The 25408-nt window shown below is 37.3% G+C and overlaps 1 protein-coding gene across 2 annotated transcripts in view; it reads left to right on the top strand.

The window, feature by feature from the left end:
* Nucleotides 1-25408, top strand: part of l(1)G0289 (lethal (1) G0289) — a 101970-nt gene that overhangs the window by 70851 nt on the left and 5711 nt on the right. Inside the window, exons 4-9 of one of the 2 annotated variants that reach the window (XM_067782685.1) lie at nt 3501-3693; nt 3759-3968; nt 4029-4180; nt 16595-16667; nt 16755-17158; nt 20733-20750. In XM_067782685.1, coding sequence (XP_067638786.1) covers nt 3501-3693; nt 3759-3968; nt 4029-4180; nt 16595-16667; nt 16755-17158; nt 20733-20750 — 1050 coding nt within the window. The remainder of the gene's footprint in view (nt 1-3500; nt 3694-3758; nt 3969-4028; nt 4181-16594; nt 16668-16754; nt 17159-20732; nt 20751-25408) is intronic. The other variant, XM_067782686.1, reaches the window with a different exon arrangement.

Consider the following 25408-nt stretch of genomic DNA (forward strand, 5'->3'; position numbering starts at 1 on the left):
GTCCAGGCATTTGTTTCCCACACGTGTGTGTGCTGTGCATGTGTGTACGAACCCTGAAAAAAATAAAAATAAAATAAAAACTATCAAAAAAACTGTAGAGGCAAATAAGCTTCCAAGTAGTTTGTTCAATAAACTGGTCTGAAATTTCTATACCAAAGCACGTAATGAAAGATTGGAAAGATTGAAAGATGGATTTCCTTCCATAAGTCCAATATTAAACTAAGGAACAACGGATCGGAAAATAAAAACGTTCTTAACGGTCCATTGTAAGGATATGGGCCACTATCCCGATTTCCAAAATGTTACTATATTGGACATAGAGAAACAATATGATAAGCGCTTCACCATAGAAATGCTCCACATTATGAACACGCCTAATGATAGAGAATTAATTTTAAAAGTGACACAGACCAATGCGCATATGCATATCGCAATTTATTGCTTAAGCAACAACAACACAAAATGCATGTCGCACGGCGCACATGAAAGAAAGCAGTGAACAAATTATTCCGCTAGCAGAAGATCACCAAATCATAATGTTGGATGACGACATATTTTTGTTCTATTATATAGGGATACATATTTATTTGTGCAAATTTTTTTACACTTGCGGTATTTTAAATTTTATACATTTTTGATGTTTATATTACTTTTGTTTTCGAACATATGATCAGTCCATGGTGGAATAACCAGGTGAAGTAAGACGTTTTTCACATAAACTATTAGGTGAGTATCGACTGAGCTTTACTGGATTTAATTACAAAGATTCATCATTTGGGTATCTTTGGTGTTGGCTTCCATACGTAAATCCGTACTAAACTATTACGTCCATATTGTTGATGTTTCCATTTTTTATGTATGTTTAATTTGTTCCTAAAAAAAGTGAAACAAGTCTTTTTTGAAACAAACTATTTGTATTCACGTCATATCCAACCAAGGATTTTCCCCTGTGCAGCGCTACTGAAGACTTTTGAGGAATGTTTTTGTCATTCCTACAACAAGAACACCAAAACTGTCGAATTATACCTTATTTATGTAAAAAATCACTATGGTATTCTAAATATAGTTCCAAAAAATTTGAACTCACTGTTGTTGTTTTGCCCAAAAAATTAGATCTCTCAGATAAGAGAAATGTTACAGTTATGGATTGTTATTTAGAATACTGAATCAGGCTCGCTTCGGATCAGCATCTTCTGGCTCTAGACCGATGCCATGTGACTAGTATATCCCCTGACATATTTTAGTAAATAATAACTTGGCAACATTAGTAATACATCATGAACTCAACTGTCAAGAGTTTTTGGGGGATCTTTTGATCAAGTTTGATGGAAATAACAATTGATTATTAGGAATTGAAATACATTTAAAAGTATAACGATCACTTCCAGGTGTGACTGTAAAGCTTTTCATCGAACTCGAAACCCATTTGAGTGCCGCAAAGTCAGTAAAGTTGAACTAAATAATGGATTATGTCCGGGTTTTCAATGAAAGTTTCAACTGCAGTTGAAGTTGAGGTCAGTTTACTTTCGACCCATCAATTGAATTTTACTGTTCATAACAGTTTAAGTAGCCAAATTGAAATTTTTATTCGAGGCTAGAAGTAATTCAAACTCGCATTGGTCATATGTATCCCCGTTTGCGTTGGCGTTAGGTGGCATGGATATGTTGAAACAGTTATTTTTTCAAAGCGGGTGGAAAAATGTTACCCTCTTCTGACCGTCGCAAATACATCCCTACCGTTTCAGATAGCGTACATCTTCTGTCTTTCTTTATTTACTTCACCTGGTGATTCCACCATGGATCAGTCGATCAAGCATTATCACCTGTGTAAGTTGTGTTTCGCTTATACATATGTATACCTAGTTGCATAAATAATTTTTAATGACCATATATCCAAAATTAATGTTCCTTTTTATATATTTGTGTTTACCAACAGTCCTGAGGATGACCTCAGATCGATCAGTTTTGCAACAAAATAAACGGCTACCTCCCTGATCTCTCCAGTTTTTCCACCACGCGAAACCTGACATTATCACCGACTAAATCATCGGCGACTTTATTTACAACATGGACGTCCCAAATGTCGACCATTTTGAACATTAACGCAATGGCACTACGCTACCGACTGGCTTACACCCCAAAAGCTTGGATGTGACGTTCGATCAGGATTTACATTTTGGTGAGCATGCAGCCGCAATTGTACCAAAAATCCAGCGCCGTAATAAAATCCTCAAATCTCTTGCTGGCAGTACTTGGGGAAAAGATAAAGAAACGCTCATCACCACTTACAAAGCAATTGACCAGCCGATTGCATGCTACGCGTCCCCGATATAGTCGCCAAGCCTAAAGACTATTCAATGGAAGAAGCTACAGGCCTGCCAAAATACTGCCCTCAGAACCGCCACGGGTTGTACCTCTATGTCCGGAATTGCCCGGTGAATCCTCTTCTCAAAGAACAATACTCTAAGCTTGCAGAAGAGGAACGCGCACTCTCTAGGGAAACGCGAGTTTCTCTGGATCTGGATACTATAACATGTTAAACGCTTACCTATCCAGAATCAACCCCCACATACAAAATGTATGCCCTGCTTGCAATGTGTCCCCACATGACACCAACCATCTCTTCAATTGTAATGTGGAACCAACGCCTCTAACACCCCTCTCATTATGGTCCACCCCTGTTGAAACAGCAAGTTTCCTTGGACTCCCGTTAGAGGATATTGATGACAATTTGTGATCGGTCACACCTTTTGGATGGGCGAAACACTGCTACAACAACAACAACATGGCCTCAGAGAAGCCGAAATATCGACAAATTAAAAACTAATGCTATTTTACCTACGGACTTTAATCTCATAAAATTAACACAAAATAAAAACTGTTAAATTAAATAAAAGAAAACTTTAAATAAATTTCATTAAAATAAAAAAATTAAAATAATAAAATAAAAATTGTTAAGTCAGAAAGCGAAATAAGAGAAAGAAAGAAGAAAGAGATGAAAGGAAGAGAAAGGAAAGAAAGAGAGAGAAACCGAAGGGAAGGAAAGGATGGGAAAGGAAATGAAAGAAAAGAAAAATAATGGAGTGGAATGGAAAGTGAAGAAAAGGAAAGGAAAGTAAAAAGAAGGAAAAGGAAAAGAAAAGAAAGTAGAAGAAAGGGAATAAAAGGAAACATTATGGTGTAATATTTATTGTTCGATGATGTAATTAGTGGCCACTGTGCGAACTCTAGTTTAAAAAAAAAACAAAGCGCGATATACCTCTGAGGAGATTTAAGCTAAGGTTCCCTTCTAATTTCCACCGTACTCCTTTTACTTTTTCCCACAAATTTACCTACAGGTTTTTCGCCCTCCATAGAGTCCGATGAATTTTCGTTGAGAAGCTTTTCATGTGTTCAAAAAAAAAATTAAGTATATTATTGTTAAGACGATCACAAATAGTTTTAGTATTTATCTTCGCACGGCGTTTTATATTCTAAGAATATTTTTTTCTATCCATTAGACCGTTGAGTTGAGTTTTAAGTTTCCTTTCTATGGGCATCCGATTCAAAATGTTACAGTGGCAACCGGTGGTTTCCTTTATACTGGTGATTATGTGCACTCTTGGTTAGCAGCAACGCAATATATAGCACCATTAATGGCCAATTTCGATACAAGCTTATCGAATGAATCGTTCGTTCGCATTCAAGATAACGGTGATTGAAATACAAGTTATATAGTTGTCTATATGTATATTTAACATATTTTGATTTTTTTTAAGGAACTGCCTTAACTGTGGTTTGGGAGAAGGTTTCATTACAAGACAAACAAGAGGTGGGGAAGTTCACATTCAGCGCCACTTTACATAGCACTGGGGATATTGTTTTTATTTACTATTTCGTACCAATCGACATTAATGCTATACAGGATGATAAGCATCCCGTTAAAGTGGGCCTTTCGGATGCGTACATAATTGATAAAACTGTTTACTGTTAGCATACTTAATATTTAAAAGATTTTATAATTATAACAATGGATTCTTTTTTTGCAGATACACGTAGGAAAACTATTTACGAATATCATCGGGTAAATTTATCTAATAACGGAATTTCGAATGCAACAATTATTTATTTAAAAGCTTTACCGACTTGCCTTGATTACAAAGATTGCGCCGCTTGTAGTAATCACAACACGGCATTCGATGTAAGTTAACTACATATCTCATTTTAAACTCACATTTACAGTAGTTGGTTAAGCTAAGCTTAAACTAAGTTTGCTTAAATTCAAGTCAAAGTTAAACTGTAGAAGCGTTTTTAACACGCTTATATTGGCTTCATGTATGTTTGTTTGTAACCCTCTAGGCTAGGCGCGCAAAGGAGTGTTAGACCCATCTAGCGGTAAATAAATAACCCGCTACAAAACGAGTTTTGCTTAATAGCGGACACTCGAACCTCTGTGCTACGGTCAACATCAAACATCTAAGTAGATTGTAGATACTAAAATGGCACCATTCTTGCCTGTTTTTTAGTTTTTTAAACTACGAGCCTGTGCGCATCTTACGCAACAAATATAAAAGTCTCATATCAAATATCAACAGAAATCAGTTCTTCTATCAATCAAACATCTATAAACTTACATGCGCTTGCGCTGCCATCTGGCGAATATCTGCAACTGCCGGTAATGCAGTGTTAGCTCTAATCAAATATTCACAATAGTACAAATAGATTTCTTTGTGTGCTCACAATCGTTTATTTTTAACAAATTATTTTAATAAAATATAGATAAACAAAAGCACTACGACTAATAATGCCCAAAGTTCGGTAATAGCACGAATCCCCATCTTTACAACCAAAACTTTATTTCTAGATTTGGATTCCAAATAAGAGCGAAAAAGGGACCTGTACATAAAAACAGCAATTAGAAATAACATATAAGATATTTATTATTATTATATTATTCAGTCCCAGTTTAAGGCCGCGTTTGGGTAGTCTTTTGTACGGCAACATTAGTTTTTCATTATCAAGATAATACAAATAGTTCAGTTCCAGAACAATAATTTTTTTCTAATGATAATTATTGTTTTTTTTTTTAATTTTTCTATAATTGAAAAATTTTATTTTGTGTTTGGAATAGTAAAAAGAAAAATTTTCAGACAACCTGCCAAGCTGCGCAGATAGACCCATTTCGAAGGGTGCTAAGCCCTCATCATCAGTACGCTTTAGGCACGCTGCGCTAACCATTGAGCTATACAGCGGTGGTTTGTTTGACTGATAAATTGCTACTTCTATTCTTCCTTACCAACTATATTTAATCAGCGTTGCGCCATCAGTTGCAAATCACTAAAAATGCTGGATTTGTTCATTGTCAATTACTTTTTTGACATTCCCAAGTGCTATTGGTTTATTATCAATTGTTTTTGTTTTATCGGCTTATTGATAAATGATTCAAGGTTCGATTCGAGCTCGAGGCCAGAACAATAATTTTTTTCTAATGATAATAGTACTACTACTATTGCAAAAACTAAATACAATTTTTCAATTATAGAAAAGTTAAAAAAATACAATAATTATCATTAGAAACAAATTATTGTTCTGGCCTTGAACTCGAAGAGTGTCACACACCGAAGCTCGGAGGTTCGTCGTGTCAAGTACTTATTTATTCTGAACATGGCTACTATTTAACAAAAAAGATCTAAGTTTGTAATGTGGTGTATTCTTCCTGCTATTTAACGATGAATAAGTTTTTTTCTTACAAAAATTTGAAACATTTCAAATAATTGAAAGTAATTGAAAAAGATGTGAAAATGCGGGTATTGAATATGAAGTACCAATAAACTGTACTTATACTTGGTAATTGGTGCTTTCATTTACTGAGTATTTGCAATGGTAATGGTCATTATACTTGATTATACAAGCTCTTATATGTGGTCCTTAAAGTCTCAACCCCTAAATCGATAGTAATATAGCCGAAGATATCCCACAAAAAATTTTATCCCGATTGGAGATGGTTTAGGCGTGTCGCAGGGGGGTCAAAGTTGAAATTGATCTATGGTGACTCAAAAAATAAAACTGATTTTTCTTTTTATCTAATACTCGAAATCGGTAGCCCTATGGTAGAAAATATCAGATGCAAATTCTGGTCCCGATTGGAAACGCCTAAGGGGTGTCGCAGGGGTTTTGAAGTTCAACTACCCTATGGAGACTCGAAAAATAAAAGTGATTTTTCTTTTTATCTAATACCCGAAATAGATATCACTATGGTCGAAGATATCACGTACAAAATTTGGTTATGATTGGAAAAGTCTAAGGCGTGTCGCCGGGGGGTAAAAGTTCAGACTACCCTATGGAGACTCGAAAAATAAAAGTGATTTTTCTTTTTAATGAACACGCTTTTATTAGCTTGGCGTGTATGTAACGGAATCTTTGAGCTTAATTTTCACCGGTTTCTAGAAGTCTGACTAATTTGAAACTTTGCATACGTATCAGGGACCGATGACAATGCATTAATGTGGTGGTGTGGTGACATAAGGTCAACGGCCATAAGGTCAATTGGCCTTATTACCACTTTGAATGGTCATAAGTTTGATTGAAAGTTTGCACACGTATCAAGGCTCGATGACAATGCATTAATGTGATGGTGTGGTGACATAAGGTCAATGGCCATAAGGTCAATTGGCCTTTTTACCACTTTGAATGGCCATAAGTTTGATTGAAACTTTGCACACGAATCAAGGGTCGATGACAATGCATTAATATGATGGCGTGGTGACATAAGGTCTACGGCCATAAGGTAAATTGGCCTTATTACCACTTTGAATGGCCATAAGTTTGATTGAAACTTTGCAGACGTATCAAGGCTCGATGACAATGCAATAATATGATGGTGGGGTGACATAAGGTTAACGGACATAAGGTCAATTGAACTTATGACAACCCCAAATGGCCATAGATTTGAAACCTTGCACATAATGCGAAAAAACGCATTCCTTTATTAATGATAGAAGTGGATGCATGGCACATCTACGAAATAGCATACTTGAGCCCTTTTTAACACGCTTTTATTAGCTTGGCCTGTATCTATCTATGTATCCATGTATGTATGTAACGGAATCTGGGGTGGAACCGAGAGCCCCGGTAATGCAGAGCTCCGAACTCCGTTGCGCCTTTTGAAGCATTTTAAGAAAGGTACTTTTAGCTAGTGCAGGCCACCAGACCAAGGCACCATAGGGGAGAATCCTCAGGAGGTGTCAATTGCCCTCTTGTAGGTGAACAGCTCTGCTGCTGCCTTCTTAGATCGCTCCACTATATGGTCACTCCATAATAGCTTCCTATCCAGAATGACTCCCAAATACTTGACTTGATCGCTAAACGCTAAGAACGTACCACCAATTCTTGGCGGTGTAAGATTTGGTACTTTGTACCGGGTTGACTTCCAAACCTGTGGTGGGTTGTACTCCTGGAGCAGCTCCAGGATGTCAGCTGGGTCCGTTGGCGTCACTGGAACCCATGCTCTAGCCCTTGGTCGTGAGGGGATATCACGCGCCTCCACTACCTTGAGGCGCGCGCCCGGATATACCACCCCTATCACCCTATGACGGTGGCCCTAAGAGAGGTTTACCGACCTGGCGTCGTACAGGCAATTAGCTTGACATTGCCCTGGAACCACCCTGCATCGGTGTAAGATGGCGGTGGACCGGTGTTGTCTTTCCTAACCTTAACGGCCACCGTAGCGAGCGCGGCCTCGATCAACTTCCACTGTTGTTTCGGGATCCTGCCATCTTCGCTGCTCTCGTCTATAATGCCAATGATCTGCCGACCCTTGGCAATTTCGGCGAAAGACCGCGTCCAGCCTCCCTGCGTCTTGGCCCTTTTCGGTGCCGTGGGGTTGGATTCATCCATGGACCGCTGGCGTTTCGAGGTTTCATCACTCTCGACTAAAACTTTTAAAATTACTTGAACCACGCTTTTTACTGTGAATTAAATTATTCTGTTAATAACTTAAATTTTATTATAATTTTATTTTGAGGTGATTAACTATAAATTATTGTTTGACCTTCTACTACTGTTATATAAACTCTTTTTAATTGAAAATTATTTTCTATTTTTTAGTTCGGTTAGCTATAAAAGCGTGTTTTTTTTTTAGTTTTTTTTTAAACTATTATTTTTATCTAATACCCGAAATAGATATCACTATGGCCGGAGATATCACATACAAAATTTGGGTACGATTGGAAAAGCCTAAGGCATGTCGCAGGGGGGTGAAAGTCCAGATTAACCGATGTAGGCTCAAAAAATGTGAATAATTTGTTTTTATTGAGTTTTCAAGTTATAAATAAAATAACAATAAATTCATGTTCGTTCATAATTAAACAATAAATTTCTAAATAACCAATGGTTGTGATAAAGATTGCTTTGTAGCGTTTGGGTATTTTTCTTTATAGTATTTGACTACCTGCAATATGTATTGTTTGACCTCTTCGTTTTGGGACAAGATTTTCTTGTACTCTTCTACAAGTTTAACTCCTCTCTCTGCCGTATCGTTTACGACTTTCAAATTTTTTAATCTATCAACAGCTTTAATATAATTTTCGTTAGTTGCCCAACAATTTGGGTCTGAAAGAAGAAACTCTTTATTTATGCAAAACCTATCGAAAAAATCTAAGCTGCTTTCACTTATAAACTAATCTAGATAATTGGCAAATACTCTTCCTTCACTTCCTATTACAAAGTCATACTTTTTTCCTACGAAGTAATTGTCTTTTCCTAGAGCTGCAACCATATTTTGCTTTGTTTCTTTTAAAATTTTTTCATCAAATAGTGCCAAACAAACTGTTTCCGGTGAGAGATACCATAAATTATTTTTGAACTTCGAGAACGTGGCTTCACCTATCACCTTGTCAAAGTTTTTGTATTGGTATAACTCATTAACAAAAAAGAAGTCAGCGCCTGGGGCAGCTATGGATTTAGAGGCGTGCATCCAATTCTCTAAATAAATATTAAATCCTGAGGTGCTATTTCTAAATTTTTTTCCAATATGTACTCTTCTCGAAAGATATATGAGGGGATGTGTGGAATAATGGTATAAGTCGAGTTACACCGTTTTTCCATAAATCAACTAAATAAAAAGAGCACGATTACATACACATACCATATTAATCTTAGAAAATAATAGTGATATTTAAACAAAGATATTAGCTTCATTTATGGAAAAACGGTATAACTCTCTAATAAAATTTTGCAGTAGTGAAGCATCGAAATGGTATGAAAATATATTCAATGACGTAGACCAGAAAGAACTGAAAAATAAAAGAATAACAAAAAGAAATAACAAATAGGTATAAGCATTTCTAAATAATAGAATATAATGTATTTAACAATGGTTATTAATGTATCTACTATTTTGTTTAATAAAGTATCTCAATCAAAATATTTCATATTCGATGTATGGAATAACGGTATAACTCAAAAAAAAAAAGAAATCCATTTTCTAATAAAATTATGTATACCAGCATCGCCTGTGGTCGAAATTCGACCAACTTGTATTTTTTTCAACTCAGTCTATGCATCCAGTGTTGGGGGTAGTGCAATAATGCGTTAATAGTTAAGCAGTGAGTGGAAATATAGCAAACTGGTCTAACTTACTTAAATTTTTCATTATGGCGTTGTAATTTTTGATTGTATTTTCTTAAATTTTCTACAAAATTTTCAAATGTAATTATAACGTTTTGGTATGGAGCTCCTTAAACAAAAATATAAAAAATATGTAAAATCAAAAGTGACATAGAATTATGGTGAAATTACTTGAAATTAAATTGAAAAATAGCTTTTTCCACACCACCCGGGAGGTCCCCGTTGGGGCGCTACCGAAGTTAGTTTTGTGTGCTCGGTTCCCCAGTAGGCCTATATCACCCATATACATATATCGCCCATTTACTTCAATAGTGTCATAATTCTAAAAACACGAACTTTTAGTTAAAAACGAAGAAATGTGCTAAAGGAATTTAGACTATTTCACGCCACCCGTTAGGTATGCAATTGGTGCTTTACCGAGTTTAACTTTATATAAATACATATGTAGTATGTACATAAGTGTGACACAAAACGAAAATTTTGAATAGAATAGAGAAAACCTTCATAAAAAATAAAAATATAAAAAAATTACATAATGAGAAAGAAGGCAGAGTTTACTAAAAAAATTTAAATGAAAGAAAAAAAAATTAAGTACTTAAAGTGCGAAAAAATTAAGTGAAGTGAATAAACAGTTCCATATAAAAACTCAATAAGTGCACTTAGACTTTTTTCCTGGTTTTAATGTTATCATTGTGGGAATATGAAGGTTCATGTTATGATGTTAGGATATTTAATGTGGAGATTGCAGTTCAGATCTATGTGCGTAATTAATTTATATTAAATTTGTAAACACTCCATTTCATGAATATATATGACCATATCTACCATAAAATATCGTCTGTGAACGATATAATACTAAGATATAAATAAATTAGCATACAAGACAATATACAAATTTTAATGTAATATCTTTGTAGCAAATTTATTTATTTTTTGTTCAGTATAAGACGTACTATATATAAAATGAGCATAAAATCTGGAAATGCAAAAAACCTTTTGGGTCAAATTTGCAATTAACTGTTATAAATAAATAAATTTAGTGAGTTTGAACAAAAGTTGACTCATTATTTGTGATTTCATGTTTTTTTGAAAGCAACTAAAATAAAAAACAAGGAATCTGTTAAATAAAGATAAGCACGTCTTATACTGAACAAAAAATAAATAAATTTGCTACAAAGATATTACATTAAAATTTGTATATTGCCTCTTATGCTAATTTATTTTGATATTTGTTATTTTATTTTATTATATTATCTTTTATTTCAACTTAGTTTAATGCAATTGATTGAATGGGAAAATTTCACAATTTATTTAATAATTTGGGAAAAATTTAAACAACGTGACATCAGGACGGACAAGGCGACAGCTGTTTCGATTATACCTTGTAAATCTCTTCAAAGCCTTTTCTCCCGGGAGTGGGAGTCGAACTCGCGCTCCTACGATAGTTGAAATGGTTATAAACGCATTCAACTACGTCATGCCTTAGTTGTTGTGAAGTTTTTCCCAATTGCCTTCTTTTTGCATATTTTAATCTTTTTACACATTGCATACTTCGTATGCAATTATGTGTTAAAGCTATGCTTGGTACGGCGGTTTTCAAAGAAACTTTGGTTTTGTTGCTGTTTTTTGTTCTATTTATAGAACTACAACGAATTAACCAATTTTGTCTTTTTGTATTATTAATAATCGGGGATTGCCCGTATTGCTTTTTTTTTAAATGTATGAAAACATTTATTTGAAGCAATATTTTTAATTTTATAATTTATTTAATAATTTGGGAAAAATTTAAACAACGTGACATCAGGACGGACAAGGCGACAGCTGTTTCGATTATACCTTGTAAATTTCTGCAAAGCCTTTTCTCCCGGGAGTGGGAGTCGAACCCGCGCTCCTACGATAGTTGAAATGGTTATAAACGCATTCAGCTACGTCATGCCTTAGTTGTTGTAAAGTTTTTCCCAATTGCCTTCTTTTTGCATATTTTAATCTTTTTACACATTGCATACTTCGTATGCAATTATGTGTTAAAGCTATGCTTGGTACGGCGGTTTTCAAAGAAACTTTGGTTTTGTTGCTGTTTTTTGTTCTATTTATAGAACTACAACGAATTAACCAATTTTGTCTGTTTGTATTATTTAATAATCGGGGATTGCCAGTATTGCTTTTCATGTCATTTCACGTTGTATATTAAACGAAAAAAAACGATTCAATACGTGTAAGTAAAATTTGTCCAAAAAACAGGCCGGTAAAGTACTACTTCTCTTTAAAGTTTTTTTGTGCGCTAACAATTATTTTAGAACAATTTTTTAAGGATTTTGGTACAGACCAATATAGGTAAGTGGCAACAATGGGAAACAATATTTTATTTGAACTGAAAATGAGTGAAGCAGTAGTTATCTCGTTTGCCGCGTACGTATATGTACATATGTAGATGAGCAACGCGACAATGCAACTGTTGGAATTTCGAATTCAGGGGGATTTGTGAAATAATGGCAATTTCGATATTTGCACAGATTTTCGAATTTACAAAAAAAATTTCTATTAATTATGAACAAATAGAGTAATATTTGTTAACGAAAATAGGCCTATGCACTGCGCTGATCCATACGAATCGATTCATATAACTTTTATATGATTTTACGTACGCTAACTATGCGAAACAGCCTGTCAATTGATTGTATGGAAATTTTGTTAGCGTATTAATATATAGATATAAAATTGATTACTTTTTCTTATCAAAGAGTCATACTATCTAAAATCTTAACAAGTAAGATTATTATAAATTTATTTTTACCTGTATTGTTAAGTTTTTTTCACTTTTCTCAAAAGGTTGATTTTTGAGTTATACCGTTATTCCACACATCCCCTCGTATAATTTTAGAGTATAAATACCCTTTGCCATCCACCGAGCGTGGTGGAAGGCGCCTGGTGCTGAAAATGTATAGCTCTTTGGAGAACAACCAAGAAAAACTAGTGCTAGTTCTACAAATTCTTTATAGTCTTCACGAGGCTGTCTTGATACTAAAATGTGATGGAAGCTATCTACAAGCTCTTTATTAGGTATTGCTGTTCTGACAAAGCCGTCCTCAATTCCAGCTTTGAAATTACGTTTGTCTGAATTGGACCAGGCGTCTCTAAAGTTTTTAAAAATCTCAACATTAGGTCCTTTTGATAATGGTATTTTTGCTTCGAAAGCGCTGCGTAACACTATTTCGTATATATGGTGACGACACGGCAAATGCAACAAGCTTTTACCAAGTTTTTGTTCCAAGAAAACACAAGCTCCCTGTAACCTGCCCGTGTTCGACGCCGTTGTAGCACAACATACCGCTTCACTTTGTCGTGTACTTTCCACCTAACAAGTAAGCTTGTGCTTTTCCAGTTCCGTTCGACATTGCTGGAGCACCGTGTAGTTGTTCTCCATCTTCCCAGGAAATAATTGTTGGAAGCCTGTCTACTTTCCCTGTTCCTTCTGTTGCAGGCACCAACTTCCCATCCCAGTGAACGGTAACTGACGTAATTGCTTTGGATTCAAACGATCGTTTTAGCTGCTTCATTATGTATCGGCGCTTTCGTAGACGACATCGTCGGATACTACTCCGGTTTACGGTTAGAGTTTTTACATTTGCACCAAAGGCTTCGGATACTGCTATTAGTATTCTGACTGCATTTCGATCGCTGACTTTACAACTGTCAAGAACTGATACTAGTTTGGGTGTAATAAAATTTGTTTGCCCTCGTTTGTTTTTTGCCATTTTTCGACTTGATCGTTCTAGTGAGCAACTTACTTTACGCTTATCACGAACTGATACTTGTTTGGGTGTAATTAAACTTCTGCCCTCTTTTGTTTTTTGGTTCATTTCGACTTGATATTTCTAGTGAGAAATTGTTTCCCCGATCAAAATCTTCATTTTTTCTTTTTTCAACGGCTTCTTCTAACGCAGTATTGAAATGATATTTGGAATTACATAATTGTAAAAAGTATCAAAGAATGTTTATTACCTCCAGTTGAGTCTACATCGCAGCTTTTTTTAAGCACTTCTTTATTATTTCCGAAACAATTTATTCTTGAAAATGCGCCTAAACGTCCCTTCTTCCTCTGATTGATAAGAAACTCCCTATCAGTTTGGTTGTTGATCATGTTAAATGGTTTTTCGTGAGCGATATCAAAAAAAATTTTCCAATTCTTCACAAAATCTCGACTCTTTCGCTTTTTGGTGTGCAGAATGGCGTTTACTACTTTTAAAAAGCGAACGCCATCTCATATATAACGCTTCTAACTTCGCAACACTATGACGTTTAGGCTTGAGAGGGATGCGTGCTTTTTGCCAAAACACTTCCGCCTCTTTTATCACAAGATATGCACTCTCGCGAACACTTAATTTTATTTTTCTAATATTGTAGAAAAAACCCGTAACACTTGTCCATTAGAAGGCAACTTGGCACCCGTAATTTGGTTTTCGATGAGGCCCACTAAATAAATCTTAATTTTTTGTCGCGATACCATATTGAAACGAAATATCAACTTCAGTTCTTGATCACTTGAAAACGTAATTTATTTTATGCAATTAATTTGCTTATAATATTGACAAAAAACCCATAAGTTACTATATATATAGACCATTCCTCTCTTTTCTCTTTCTCTTTTATTTTGCAAGTCTCCATAGGGTAGTCTGAACTTTTACCCCCCTGCGACACGCCTTAGGCTTTTCCAATCATAACCAAATATTGTATATTATATCTCCGACCATAGTGATCTATTTCGGGTTTTAGATAAAAAGAAAAATCACTTTTATTTTTCGAGTCTCTATAGAGTAGTCTGAACTTCAACCCCCCTGCGACACCCCTTAGGCGTTTCCAATCGGGACCAGAATTTCCATCTGATATTTTCTACCATAGGGCTACCGATTTCGAGTATTAGATAAAAAGAAAAATCACTTATTTTTTGAGTCTCCATAGAGCAATTTCAACTTTGATCCCCCTGCGACACGCCTAAACCATCTCCAATCGGCATACAAATTTTTGTGCGATATAGTTGACCGTGGTGCAATCGGAAAAAATACTACATTCGATTATAAGGACCACCCTAATGTATACAATCAACATATTGATGTAACTAAATTTACGCTTTACTTTAATCATTTGTAGCTAGAGGTAGAAAACTATCGAAAGTCCGGAATATCAATATACGCCGATAGTATCGAAGGGCCCTATAGAAATATCGATTCTACCGGGGGTAATTCTATACGAAAGCATGACACTTAATACACGTCCAAAATTATCGAGAGGGCTATCAAAAGACGCGTTTTGGATCCAAAACCGCGAATCCGCAAACGGAAATCAGTAATTTTGCGTCTATTGAAAGATATAGCTATAATTTTTCTTCGGTAATAAATTGCCAATAAATGTGGTATAAATTATTCAAATCGTTCGGGAGCTGTACGTCGTGTTTTCACGAAGTGTCTGCTGGTTTGAGACTTAAGCCAGCAGACACTCACTTTTCTCGGAACCGGACGCAGCTATAAACTTTTTTTGCGATAATAAATTGCCAATAAATGGGGTATAAATCTTATATATTATTTCTAATTTCTGTTTTTATGTACAGGCCCCTTTTTCGCTCTTATTTGGAATCCAAATCTATAAATAAAGTTTTTGTTGCAAAGATGGAGATTCGGGCTATTAGCGAGCTTAGTGCTTTCGTTTAGCTATATTTTATTAAAATAATTCGTTCAAAATAAACGATTGTGGGCACACAAAGTAATATATTTGTACTATGGCAATATTTGCACTGCATTGCGCTAGATAGCAGCGCAAGCTGCATTGTACGCTAGATTGCAGCGCAAGCTGTAAGTTTTAATGGATTGGCGGCAGTTGCTAGTATACGCTAGATGGCAGCTCAATTTGTAAGTTAATAGAACAGCTGATTTCTGTTGATATTTGATAAGATACTTTTATATTGGTTGCGCAAGATGCGCACGGGTCAGGCTCGTTATTTAAAATACAATATCGTTGTTTGCTATTGTGTGTCTGCCATCTTAATACGACCGCCATTTCTGCATGTAGTGAATGTAAAAATAAAACGTTTTTTGCTTCTCTTGTAAATTTTAAATTTGTTGGTTAGGGTCTTTGGGATTTAGGCTAACGATATTTTATTTATTTAAATATTTAACAACAAACAGCGGTTGTACATGTTAGACAACAGTCTTTTAAAAGTTCATCAACCAAACAACAAACAAATAACAAAGAAACGGCTTATCCGAATTAAAAAAAAAAAATTTATTTCAGATAAACCGTTTCTTTGTTATCAAGCGGGACTTTTATTTTGGCCTTAAAAAATAAAAGTCCGGATTTATCTTTTATTTCCGGACTTTTATTTTTAAAAGTCCGAGTTTAACTAGTTCTATCGGACTCAAAAAATAAAAATCCGAAAATAATTTTTATTTTGGATAAAATATATTTAAAGTCCGAAATTAATAGTTTTGCAAGGAATTATATTATAAAAGGAATACCAGTTTCAGCCCCTGAGTTATATCGTCGGTACAATGCCAAAGACACGAATGTGCCATTCTTGTTTTAACGAAATATTATATATGTCAAATTTTGGAAAACCAAAACAACGAATGTGCTTTTTTGAAAAAAAATAACATTTTTCAATTAATATTACTTAGTGGTTTACAAAAGTAAACCTTCCAATAGTGATTGAAAAATAGAAAATTAAATCTCTATTTTTAACAATGTTTTACGCGTTTTTCTTAAAGCATCAAATATGCACATTCGTGACTTTGGCATAGGACCGACGATATATAATCGCACTCATTAACTCGATTTAAAGTAGTTAAGTATAATTTCATTGTAGTTATTCCTATTTAGCACGGATTTAACAGACATATATGTTGATCGGTTTATGAAATGTTACGAGGCTGCTCTGAATCCTGCATATATTTTTTGTCGATGATAAAACATTTTTTTTTTTTTTTTTTAATTTTAGTGTGCGTGGTGTCCAACTCTAAATAGATGTTCAACAGGCACAGACCGCAAAAAGCAAGACTGGCAAGAAAAGGGTTTGCATGGCTTAATATATAAATCAATACTTTTAATAATACAATGTATTTGCTTTTCTTATTATTATATTTTAATTTTTTTAAAAGGTTGCGAGCGTATTCAAATATCAGATGCGTCGGCATGTCCACCTTTGGGATCAAAAGGAAATGACGCGAAACAGGAAAATAATAGCAGTCACAATAATGGTGCTGCCAACACTGCACCAACAAATTTGCCCAATGTTATTGTCGACAGTAGTAATAGTACCCAAACAATAAACGAAAACAGTGAACATTCGAGTGATGCAATTAATGCTACTATAACGCCAGAGCACGATGACGATCACGCGACGAAAGCAATGAAAGAAGCTTTGGAAGCACATCCCCAACCGAAAAGAATGGGTATAGCTCTTGGTTTCCTAGTTCCAATCTGTTTAGTGATAACTATGATGCTATGGGTATTCTATGCATACAGAAATCCCCATACTAAAAGCGGACAACTTTTAATTCAGGTAAATTTTGCGAAAATTTTGTGCACCAACGACACAAAGCTAATTTGGAGTCTATGATTTAGTTTAACTTATGTGCTTAACTTTGTAAGAGAGAAAATATGGGACTCGGTATAAAGCTTAGAAAGGCAATGGTGAAATTAGTATATGTACAGTATGATATCTTACTGCACCTGCCAGGAACAGTAGCTGTTGAGATTTAAGAAAAAAATTAAAACAAATGGTCACACCAAGGGAGTTTAAATCGTTTTCCACCTGGTCCTTCCAACGGAGTGGGGACCGCTCTCTACCTCTGCTTCCATAGGCGGGTTCCGATAGAAACACTTTCTTAGCTGGAGCATCAGCTTTCATTCGCATAACATGGCCTAGCCAACGCAGCCGCTGCGTTTTAATTCGCTGGACTATGTGGATGTCTGCATATAGCTCGTACAGCTCATCATTAAATCTTCTTCGGTACTCGCCATCGCCAACGCGTAGAGGTCCATAAATCTTTCGAAGAACTTTTCTCTCGAACACTCCCAAAGCCACTTCGTCTGCTGTTGTCATGGTCCATGCTTCTGCCCCATATAGCAGGACGGGTACGATAAGTGACTTGTAACCTTTTTGCTCACTTTTATTAAAAATATTCTTCTTTTTAAAGAAAATGGGTGTACCGTTTTTTCAATAGCTTCCGAAGCGTGGCCGAACTGTTGGTTTAGAAAGAGGCGGCGCCGCGCCCATTTCAAAATATTTTTTACTATTCCAATTTATTGTAATAATAGTATTTTGGAATTAAAAAGCCTTGATATAAAGGTATTTTTCGCAATGATATAACATAATATATTCTTCTACGATCTGAGTCTCCTACGTTAGCTGGTTTCTTAGGCTTTAGTAGTGCTATCACCCTCGCCGTTTTCTATTTTTTACTTTAATCCCTCCTACCCAAGGTTTTTGAGAATCGGCATACCAATCCCGTCCGGTCCTACTGCTTTAAATGGTGTAGCAAGTTTGATAGCTTCTTCAACCTCTTCGGCGGTGAGTGTAGTAGAGTACGCGCTTTGTTTATGCTTATGTACGCATCTGTTGGCCTGCCATACAGATTTGTCGACCAAGGAATGCATTACATATTATCGGCAGAAAGCGCTCGCGAATTTTTTCGCATCCGATAGCTCTTTATCGCCAAACGCGATGGATACCTCGTTGTTGTTGTTGTTGTAGCGATAAGGTTGCTCCCCGAAGGCTCTGGGGAGTGTTATCGATGTGATGGTCCTTTGCCGGATACAGATCCGGGTCGTTCCGGTACCACAGCACCATTAAGGTGCTAGCCCGACCATCTCGGGAACGATTTATGGGGCCACATTAAACCTTCAGGCCATCCCCTCCCTCCCCACCCCCAAGTTCCATGAGGAGCTTGGGGTCTCCAGAGCCTCGTCTGTTAGTGAAACAGGATTCACCGCGGATAGGTGAGTTTGACAATTGGGTTTGGAGAAGCTATATATTTGCGCTGGCAACCTGAAGGGTTCCGCTACACAGCACCCCTCTCTTACGACAGAGGGGTATATTCTGACCCCCTAACCCGCTGTATGCTTAGCCGGTTTTGATAGAGACTATACGGTTGACCAAAATTTACCTACACTGGGCGAGAGGTTACAGTTCTCTAGGTGTTCCTTCCGTTTCTCCCGCTTGTGTTTGCCTACAAGCTGTCTGATGCGCAGGTTTATGTACCTGAGTCGTCAGGTTGTTTCTGTTTGTGGCCGGATTTCCGGAACTGTTCCAGTGGGAATGAAAGGAAAACGCAGCAAAACCATTTCTCTGGACAGGGTTAGGTTCAACACCTTCCCTAAGCAAGAGAGTATAAAGCGGTGGAAAGCGCGGACATCATCAATGTTTCTTCTGGTGTTTCTCAGGACAGCCATGATGGTCCGATCCTGTTTTTGTTCATAAATGATAAATCCAATACAATAAAATATTTAAAAATTTTGATGTAGGCTGCCGCTGTAAAACTTTTCAAGTCACACGTGTCTATTGAAGAACGTTATTTGATCAAACGGATTTAAACAACTTAGTAACTTGTTGCGACGTAAATTATATGCCACTTAAGGCTTGGTTTCCTCCAGAAGCAGTGCTACTATATTACAACCGCTAAAGAGCGGCCGGTATACTCACCGTTTACAGCGGCATCGCTTTGTTGTAAACTTCGACCACTTTTTTTAATTTCTTCATAATTTTTTTAAATACACGATCGAGAAAAACCATTTTCAATTAAATTAAAGGTCACATATTTAATTGTTATTTTATAAATAGTTTCAAATATTTGACAAAATTTTCACCGCTTTCACGAGTTTCTACCGTCATGATGGCCGTAATATTTATTGCCCCGCCGCTATATTACGTTACGCTGAACTTCGCCATCTTCTTAGTTTCCACATAGTTACTTTTCCATTGTAACATTTTTTACAACGTACTCTACCGCTGCGAAGCGGCCGCTATATAGCGGCACCGCTTTCAATGAAACCAAGCACATAATACTAAGAATGTAAATCCATGTACATATCTTTATCGGAAAAATTTGCTACCAATTGTAAATCATTTTGTTGACCTGGGACTCATGATTGATTCCAAACTTAGCTTCAACCTGCATATTAATGCTACAAATCAAATAACCAATGGTGTTTTTGCATTTGTTAAACAGAGGCCAAAAGAATTTAGCAACCCTTATGTAACTTAAGCTCCTTTTACAACATTAGTTAGGCCAATATTAGAATACGACTCGATAATCTGAAACCCACGCTATCAAGTCCATGCAGACAGGCGCGAATCAATACAAAAACAATTTTTTACTATCCGCCTTAAGACATTTTCAATGGGACACTTTATAAAATCTTCCACCTTATACTAATCGATTAAAACTTATCAATCTACCAACTCTTGTTATTCGAAGGGACATTTTTGGTGTACTATTAATGGCAAAACTACTCAATGGATCGATTTCAAGCCCATTTCTTCTGATCGAAGTGACTTTAGTGTTCTCTCTCGTATCACGAAACACTTTAAATTCTTCTTCTGAAACAATGTAGAACGAATTTCGAACCAAACGAGCCGTTTTTGTTTTTTGCCAAGATTATAACTCTCCCTCAAACACATTTGATAGTTCGGGTTCCTTTTCTCCATAAAAAAGACTGTTCTCACATCGCTTAATAATTAAAGTATATTTCTGTGCTACTAATTTAAGTATTAACTCAGCTGATGATATCTCATCTGTAGCTGAGCAGTATTAGATTTGGACGCTTGATAATCCGCCACCCATCAACGACCCGGCAAAAACAAATAATATAAAAAACTAAAGTTGAAAAAAGTAACGTGAACAGGTTTAGGCTGTTTTAATTTGGCCACCCACTTTAGGGCAGCACGTTGCCACAACGTCCAAGAAAAGTGGTTGTCTCGCCAAGCCCCATAAGTTTCTCAAAGATTTGTTGTCTTAATTGCATTTTCTTAAGAATTTATTTATCAAGCTATATTTTACAAATTTAATTATATATTTTATACTTAACTATGTATTTATTTACTAAAAATATATCGTATTATATTTTACATGCAGTCGAAGCACTTGCATCAGGTTTGTACAAGAAATCTTAAATTCGCTAATCAAAACTTTTGTTTTTGCATCCAAAACCATCCTCTTACTCTCCATTCATATCAATTTATAAGAAATCTCTATAAGTAATAATAAAACCTTTTTGATTTTATCTACATATGTACGGAGTATTAACAGTAAAATTCGCCGTAGGAGCTTTATAATCCTAAAATATATAACCCTCGTAATCTATGTACATTAGGGTCGTCCATATAACAAAATTTGATATTTTCTGGTCTCACTTCTTCAAATGGTAATATCAAGGCCAAAAATATAAAATACAAAATTTAGTCCCCATTGGAGACATTTAAAGGGTGTTGGTTGTTGTTGCTGTAGCGATAAAGACTGTCCCCGAAGCTTTTGGGTAGTGTTATCGATGTTGATGATCCTTTTTCGGATATAGATCTGGTACTTTCCCGTAACAAGCACCATTAAAGTATAAGCCCGACCATCTGAGTGAGGAACTTGGATTTTGCCATGAGGAACTAGGGGTTTTGCCAGAGCCTCGGCTGCTTAAGAAAGAGGATTGTCCCCGGGTAGGTGAGGTTGACAATAGTGTTAAGAAGCTATGGATGCGTTGGCAGCTTCATAAAAGGGTTGTGCTACAAAACTTCTTGAATTATTAGGGTATTTTAGTCGCCTCTTAAGACAGGCATTCCTGCTGCGGGTATATCCTAAGCCCTCTAACCCGCTGGGGGTATACATTTTGGTCCTGATCAGAATCGGTTAAGGGGTGTCGCACAGCGGTTAAATTTCATATTTTAATATTTTGAGTCTTCATAGCGTGGTCTGAACTCGAACCCCTGTGCAACGAGCCCTAACCGTTTCCCATCGAGACCAAAATGTATGTGATATTGTTGATCATGTCAATAATGTTTGAAGGGGTGAGATTGGAAAAAATTGTATATTTGATTAATAAGGACCACCCTAATGTACATACATAAATTAATGAAAATATGCTCCCTTTCTGACATACCTTTGAATTACTCAGGAAACCACCTCATATATTTTACACCTCCGTATATTTTCTTAGATACCCGATAGTGTGGACTACTGTTTTACCCGCAGTGCTATCAGTGTTGTCAGAAAATATTTTTTTTTGGCAATAGTGTCAATGAAATTAAATTTTTATTTACATTTGTAGTTTTTAACAATGTGACATCAGAACGGACAAGTCGACAGCGGTTTCAATTATATCAAAGCGGAGTAGATTAATAAGAGCCGTCAGTTCGTACTACGAAATTCATTTGTAATGTATCAATTGACGGGTATTAGAAAATTTACTTCTACGTATTTAGGTTTTAAGTTAAGTTAAGTTTATATTAAAATATATTGTGATTGTTGGAAAGAGGATGAATCCCTTAATACAGTCCCTTAAAACAAACCCAAATACTCCATGAAATGTCTAGAAGCAATTTTAAATTATCCCGCAAATGGTACATTACAAATGAATTTCGCAAAAAGTACAAACTGACGTCTTTTATTATTTCCACCCTCTTTGATTATACCTTTTAAATCTCTTCAGAGTCTTTTCTGCTGATAGTGAGACTCGCACCCGCACTCTTGCCATGTTTGAACTGTCACAAACACATTCAGCCAAAGCTAAAGGGCAGGGCACCCCAATGCTTACCCAGGGACAGCAATTGCGTCCTGGCCTCCCACAACTCAGGCGCAGTCACCCGTCACTTACTCCTAGAGTGATGACGTCTCCCCCGCTGCACTTCAGAATTCTGCAGTTAAACTGCAATGGATTAACTGGGAAGATCACGGAGATAGTCGTTTTCCTCTGCAGACCTGTTCTGGGTATAATGTCCACAGAAAAGATCGCAAGAGGGGAAATGAAGGCGGTATCGCGTTTATCATACACCACCCAATATCATATATTTGATCCCGACATCGGCCGCAGGGGCAGTGTCTTAGAACGTCACGGCTTATCTGTCCGGTCAGGCGATGTAAACCTAGAAATCATCAACATCTACATCCCTCCTGCCACCTGTTGCCCCAGTGGATACCGGGATAATATCAGAGCCCTACTCACTGGCGATAATCGCATTATCTTACGCGATTTCAATGCCCATCACGATCTGCAGGCGGACAGAAGGGGTGAGATGTTGGCGGATCAAATAGAAGAAACGACGTTCTGCACAATAAACGGAGACGCCCCCACTCGTATGGTAGGAAGCTGTCACAGTTCGCCAGATATATCAATCGTGAGCGCAGGACTCGTAAACTGCGTCAACTGGCAGCCGAAGGTAACATTGGCATCCGACCACTTGCCTATACTTATTTCGCTCGAGCGAACCGCCGACTTCATCGCTCACCGAAAAACGCACTTTCATAAACTTTAAAAAAGGAAAGTGGGATGAGTACAAATCCTTTACAGACAGCCGCTTCGCCGCCCTATCCCGACTGATGCTCGCCAAGGGGAACGTGCTTTCCGCAAGGTGATCGAATCCGTCTCGGCTCGTTTTATTCCCGCCGGAAGAATAAGGCTCGCTTTATTCCCGCCGGAAGAATAAGGGATATAGACCAACGCATCAGATTGCTTGTGGATGAACACAAGCGGACGAAATGGGAGGAGCATTTAAATGGTTGTAATCTCTCTGCCGGTGTAGGTAAGCTTTGTTCCACCGTAAAGTCCCTATCGACAAAAATTTCCATCGCATTGGCGATAAAGTGCTGTCGGATGCGAAAAAATGCGCGAGCGCTTTTTGTCGACAATATATAATGCATTCTACGGTTACAAAGTTAGACGGCGGGCCAACAGACACGCACATAAACATAAATTCAAATATTTAGGGCATGTCTTCAACCTGTCCCTTTCCACCTTTGTCATTCCCGAAAAATGGAAAATGGCCAAGGTGGTCCCGCTACTATAAATAAATAAATGTAAGGCGCGATAACCTCCGAAGAGATCTAAGGCCGAGCTTCTCTTCCAATTTGCGTCGTGCTCTTGATTTTTCCCTACAAATTGGCCGGACGGGACCTACATGTTTTATGCCGACTCCGAACGGCATCTGCAAGGCAGATGAGTTTTCACTGAGAGCTTTTCATGGCAGAAATACAATCGGAGCGCTTGCCAGACACTGCCGAGGGGCGACCCCGCTTAGAAAAATTTTCTTCTAATTGAAAAATCTTATTTCTAAAATTTTGATGTTGCTTTGCCCGGGAGTTGAACCCAGGGCATACGGTGTGATAGGCGGAGCACGCTACCATCACACCACGGTGGCCGCCACCACGATGTCACCACGGTCCCGCTACTAAAGCCTGGGAAACCAGCTAACATAGGAGAGTCGTATCGCCCGATATCTCTCCTATCGCCAGTAGCCAAGACGCTTGAAGCCATTTTGCTCCCCTACTTCAAAGCAAGTTTGCAGCTAGCCTGTCATCAGCATGGCTTCAGAAAACTCCACAGCACCACCACCGCGCTAAATGCCATTAGCACCCAGATAAATTGCGGTTTAAATCAAAACCCCCCACCATAGAACAGTATTCGTTGCGCTAGACTTATCAAAAGCTTTTGATATGGTCAACCATGGCACGATACTGCAAGACCTGGAATGGTCTACCCTTCCCCCATGTCTTAAAAGGTGGACCGCAAATTATCTGGGTAGTCGGCAGGGTCGGTGCAATTTAGAAACGAAACATCAAAACCAAGAAGAATTAAACAAGGGGTGCCACAGGGTGGCGTCCTATCCCCACTTTTGTTTAATTTCTACATATCTAAGCTACCTTCGCCACCAGAAGGAGTTACTATCGTTTCCTACGCCGATGACTGCACAATAATGGCCACAGTCCCAAACCCACAGATCGATGAGCTTTGCAACAAAATAAACGGTAACCTCCCTGATCTCTACAGTTTTTTCGCCCCGCGAAATCAGACATCACCGAGTAAATCATCGGCGACCTTATTTACAACATGGACGTTCCAAATGTGGGCCATTTTGAACATCCACGTCAATGTCATTACGGTTGTTTTGACGTGACGTTCGATCAGGATCTACATTTTGGTGAGTATGCAGCCGCAATTGTACCGAAAATTCAGAGCCGCAATAAAATCCTCAAATCTCTTGCTGGCAGTACTTGAAGATAAAGAAAGGCTCATTACCACTTACAAAGCACTTGGGGAGCCGATTGTATGCTACGCGTCCGCGATATGGTCGCCAAGCCTAACGACTACTCACTGGAAGAAGCTGCAGGCCTGCCAAAATACTGCCCTCAGAACCGCCAAGGATTGTCTTCTTATGTCCCCAGAAGGCCATCTACATAATGAGGGGAGAATACTCCCCACTAGGGAGAGAAATGAAATGCTAACCAAACAGTTCCTGTTGAATACTCAGAAACCTGGGCATCCCAACAGACATCTGATTGATGAACCAGCGCCGCCCAGGGGCTTAAGGAGTCATCTCCGCAAGCATTATGAGGTAATACGGCACCTGAGAACACAGCCCTACGAAGCCAAAAACACAAGCAGATCCTCAGTGAACTCCACAAATAGCGTCAGACCGCTATGCAAGGAATTGCGCAGTAAATCCTGTACTCAAAGAACAATACCCTAAACTTGCAGAAGAGGAACGCACACTCCCTAGGGAAACGCGAGTCACTCTAGCTCAACTTCGATCTGGATACTGTAACAGGTT

The sequence above is a fragment of the Eurosta solidaginis genome, chromosome 4 (assembly GCF_040869045.1).
Source record: "Eurosta solidaginis isolate ZX-2024a chromosome 4, ASM4086904v1, whole genome shotgun sequence".
Lineage (NCBI taxonomy): Eukaryota > Metazoa > Arthropoda > Insecta > Diptera > Tephritidae > Eurosta > Eurosta solidaginis.